This window comes from Podarcis erhardii (assembly GCF_964252035.2).
Source record: "Podarcis erhardii genome assembly, contig: HAP1_SCAFFOLD_484, whole genome shotgun sequence".
Lineage (NCBI taxonomy): Eukaryota > Metazoa > Chordata > Lepidosauria > Squamata > Lacertidae > Podarcis > Podarcis erhardii.
Window position 1 is genome coordinate 15,001 of NW_028292777.1, and position 5,000 is coordinate 20,000.

At 35.8% G+C, this 5,000-nt stretch overlaps 1 protein-coding gene across 1 annotated transcript in view; it reads left to right on the forward strand.

The window, feature by feature from the left end:
- Positions 1-339: 339 nt before the first annotated feature.
- PAXX (PAXX non-homologous end joining factor) overlaps positions 340-5,000 on the forward strand; it is a 15,718-nt gene continuing 11,057 nt past the window's right edge. Inside the window, exon 1 of the mRNA XM_081882354.1 lies at positions 340-453. Coding sequence (XP_081738480.1) covers positions 359-453 — 95 coding nt within the window. The 5' untranslated portion in view covers positions 340-358. The remainder of the gene's footprint in view (positions 454-5,000) is intronic.

The following is a 5,000-nucleotide window of genomic DNA, read 5'->3' on the forward strand; positions in this document are numbered from 1 at the left end:
GCAACATTTCATTTCATTTCATTTCATTATTTTATTTTATTTTATTTTTTATTTCATTTATTTTATTTTATGATTGTATTATTTTATTTTATTTTATTTTATTTTATTTTTATTTTATTTTTATTTTATTTTATTTTATTTTATTTTATTTTATTTTATTTTATTTTATTTTATTTTATTTTATTTTATTTTATTTTATTTTATTTTATTACCATTGCAATCTCCCGGCTCCCCCTGCAGGCCGCTCTGTGCAAAACTCCCAGCAGCCCTTGGGGCCGGAGCAAAGGATTCTGGCCGTTGTAGTTTTGCAAGCGGCTTCCTGCTTTGCAACCCGATTGCATTTCTCCCTCGGGTGCAAATGGACGGAATCGGGATCGTGCAATTGGTGCAAGACAAAGGCGAGAATTATCTCTGCTTTTGCAGCAGCAAAAGCGACGGATCACTCAGTTTCCAGTGAGTTGCAATCCGGAAGATTCCCGGATCCCTTGCCAACCGGCTGCGTTTTGCAGCTTTGCAAACTTCCCTTTTTTTGCATTACAAAGCAGGGGTTGCAATCAGAAATTTTTGCAGCCACTGCTGCATGAAAATCTATTCTCCACATTTGCAGCTTTGCAGACTTCCGGTTGTTTCCCAGAAAAAGCAAAGCTTGCAATTAGAGATTGTTGCAATCAGAAAGATTCCCAGATCCCTTGCAAACTGGCTGCGTTTTGCAGCTTTGCAAAGTTCCGGTTGTTTGCAAGAAAAAGCGATTTTTGCAGCCGCTGTTGCCCAGAATTTTATTTTCTGCATATGCAAAATTTACTCTGTTTGCAATAATAAAAAAAAATGGTTGCTATTGGAGTTTTTTGCAGTCCCCACTGCACCGAATTTAATTCTCCACTTTTGCAAACTTTCTGCTGCTTGCAATAAGAAAAAGCAGCGGTTGCAATTGGAGATTATTGCAGCCACCATTGCAAATCATTTTATTTTCCGCATTTGCAAACTTTCCGCTGTTTGCAATAAAAAGGAACGGTTGCAATTGAAAATGATTGCCGTCCAACTTGCACCAAAATTTATTTCAATAAGAATAATAATGTATTTAAGAAGAAGAAGAATTGATTTGCAGTTTGCAAGAAGAAGTGGCGATTGCAATCAGAAATTATTGCAGCCGCCATTGCATTCAATTTTCTTTTCCTCATTTGCAAACTTTCTGCTGTTTGCAATAAAAAGCAACAGTTGCAATTACTGTCTCCATTGCAAATAATTTTATTCAACTTTTTGCAAACTTTCTGCTGCTTGCAATCGGAATCAATGGTTGCAATCGGAAATTATTTCAGCCACTGTTGCAAATGATTTTATTCTGTGCATTTGCAAACTTTCTGGTGCTTGCAATAAATAGCAGGGGTTGCAATAGGAGATGATTCCAGTCCCCACTGAAAATAATTTTATCATCTGCTTTTGCACATTTCCCGCTGTTTGCATTAAGAAGCGACAGTCGCCATTGGAAATTATTGCAGCATTAAATGTTATTTTCCGCATTTGCAAACTTTCCACTGTTTGGAATAAGAATCAACACTTGCAATTGGAGATTATTGCCGTTCCCATTGCAAATAACTTTTATTTTCTGCATTTGCAAACTTTCCGCTGTTTGCAATAAAAAGCAACAGTTGCAAATGGAGATTATTGCAGTTCCCATTGCAAATAACTTTTATTTTCTGCATTTGCAAACTTTCCGCTGTTTGCAATAAAAAGCAACAGTTGCAATTGGAAATTATTGCAGTTCCCATTGCAAATCATCTCATTTTCCACATTTGCCAACTTTCTGCTGTTTGCAATAAAAGGGAATGGTTGCAATCCGAAATTATTGCAGTCCCCATTGCAAATCATTTTATTTTCCGCATTTGCCAACTTTCTGCTGTTTGCAATAAAAAGCAACGCTTGCAAGCACCGCTCCGCGTCATTTTATTCTGCACCTTGGCAAACTTCCCAAACTTGCACGGAATTTGATGCAACTTGCAAACATGAAATTTTATTTTCCGCATTTGCAAACCTTCCGCTTGGTGCAAGACGAAGGACAGAATTATCTCTGCTTTTGCAGCAGCCAAAGCGACGTATCGCTCAGTTTCTAGTGAGTTGCAAAGTGCAATTGGGAAGATTTGCAGCAAGCTTGCAAATCCGCTGAGTTTTGCAGCTTTGCAAACTTCCGGGTGTTTGCATTGACAATTCTGCACCTTTCCAAAGTTCCGGCTGTTTGCAATTGTAGATTATTCCGGTCTCCACTGCAAATGATTTTATCATCCGCTTTTCTTTCATTTTTATATTTTTATTTTCTTTTATTTTTATTTCCCCCTCTCCTTTGCAGAATTCCTGCAGTTTGCAATAAAAAGCGGCGGTTGCAAGAGAAAATTATTGCAGCCATTTTTGCATGAAAAATTTCTGCAGGTTTGCAAAGTTCCGGCTGTTTGCAATTGTAGATTATTCCCGTCCCCACTGCAAATGATTTTATCATCTGCTTTTCTTTCATTTTTATATTTTTATATTATATTTTTCTATTTTTCTATTATTTTATTTTTATTTTCCCCTCTGCTTTTGCACATTTTCCGCTGTTTGCAATAAAAAGCAACACTTGCAAATGCAGATTATGGCCGTCCCCAATAAAAAGGGACGGTTGCAATGGGAGATTATTGCAAATAATTTTATTCTCTGCTTTTGCAAACGGGTTTCCCCGTTGCAAATAATTTTATTCGGAGCATTTGCAAACCTTCCGCTGTTTGCAATAAAAAGCAACGCTTGCAATCGGAAATTTTTATTCGGCACAATTGCAAACCTTCTGCTGTTTGCAATAAAAAGCAAAGCTTGCAATTGGAGATTATTATTCTGCACCTTTGCAAACTTCCCGCTTTTTGCAAGAAAAAGCGACGCTTGCAATCAGAAATTATTATTCGGCCCCTTTGCAGAATTCCTGCAGTTTGCAATAAAAAGCGGCGGTTGCAAGAGAAAATTATTGCAGCCATTTTTGCATTAAAAATTTCTGCAAATAATTTTGTTCTCTGCTTTTGCAAACTGGTTGCAAAGAATTTTATTCTCTGCTTTTGCAAACTGGTTGCAAATGATTTTATTCTGTGCTTTTGCAAACGGGTTGCAAATCATTTTATTCTCTGCTTTTGCAAACGGGTTGCAAATCATTTTATTCTCTGCTTTTGGAAACGGGTTGCAAATAATTTTCTTCTCTGCTTTTGCAAACGGGTTGCAAATGATTTTATTCTCTGCTTTTGCAAACTGGTTTCCCCATTGCAAATAATTTTCTTCTCTGCTTTTGCAAACTGGTTGCAAATGATTTTATTCTCTGCTTTTGCAAACTGGTTGCAAATAATTTTATTCTCTGCTTTTGCAAACTGGTTTCTCCGTTGCAAATAATTTTATTCTCTGCTTTTCCAAACGGGTTGCAAATAATTTTATTCTCTGCTTTTGCAAACTGGTTGCAAATACTTTTATTCTCTGCTTTTGCAAATTGGTTGCAAATAATTTTATTCTCTGCTTTTGCAAACGGGTTGCAAATAATTTTATTCTCTGCTTTTGCAAACTGGTTTCTCCGTTGCAAATAATTTTATTTTCTGCTTTTGCAAACTGGTTGCAAATCATTTTATTCTCTGCTTTTGCAAACGGGTTGCAAATAATTTTATTCTCTACTTTTGCAAACTGGTTTCCCCGTTGCAAATAATTTTATTTTCTGCTTTTGCAAACGGGTTGCAAATAATTTTCTTCTCTGCTTTTGCAAACGGGTTGCAAATGATTTTCTTCTCTGCTTTTGCAAACGGGTTGCAAATAATTTTATTCTCTGCTTTTGCAAACTGGTTTCTCCGTTGCAAATCATTTTATTCTCTGCTTTTGCAAACGGGTTGCAAATAATTTTATTCTCTGCTTTTGCAAACGGGTTGCAAATCATTTTATTCTCTGCTTTTGCAAACTGGTTTCCCCGTTGCAAATGATTTTATTCTCTGCTTTTGCAAACTGGTTTCTCCGTTGCAAATAATTTTCTTCTCTGCTTTTGCAAACTGGTTGCAAATGATTTTATTCTCTGCTTTTGCAAACGGATTGCAAATCATTTTATTCTCTGCTTTTGCAAACGGGTTGCAAATCATTTTATTCTCTGCTTTTGCAAACTGGTTTCCCCGTTGCAAATAATTTTATTTTCTGCTTTTGCAAACTGGTTGCAAATGATTTTATTCTCTGCTTTTGCAAACTGGTTTCCCCGTTGCAAATAATTTTCTTCTCTGCTTTTGCAAACTGGTTGCAAATGATTTTATTCTCTGCTTTTGCAAACGGGTTGCAAATAATTTTATTCTCTGCTTTTGCAAACTGGTTTCTCCATTGCAAATCATTTTATTCTCTGCTTTTGCAAACGGGTTGCAAATAATTTTATTCTCTGCTTTTGCAAACTGGTTGCAAATAATTTTATTCTCTGCTTTTGCAAACTGGTTTCCCCGTTGCAAATAATTTTATTTTCTGCTTTTGCAAACTGGTTTCCCCATTGCAAATAATTTTCTTCTCTGCTTTTGCAAACTGGTTGCAAATAATTTTATTCTCTGCTTTTGCAAACTGGTTTCCCCGTTGCAAATAATTTTATTTTCTGCTTTTGCAAACTGGTTTCCCCATTGCAAATAATTTTCTTCTCTGCTTTTGCAAACGGGTTGCAAATGATTTTATTCTCTGCTTTTGCAAACTGGTTTCCCCATTGCAAATAATTTTATTTTCTGCTTTTGCAAACTGGTTTCCCCATTGCAAATAATTTTATTCTCTGCTTTTGCAAACTGGTTTCTCCGTTGCAAATAATTTTCTTCTCTGCTTTTCCAAACGGGTTGCAAATCATTTTATTCTCTGCTTTTGCAAATAATTTTATTCTCTGCTTTTGCAAACGGGTTGCAAATAATTTTATTCTCTTCTTTTGCAAACGGGTTGCAAATAATTTTATTCTCTGCTTTTGCAAACTGGTTTCCCCGTTGCAAATAATTTTATTTTCT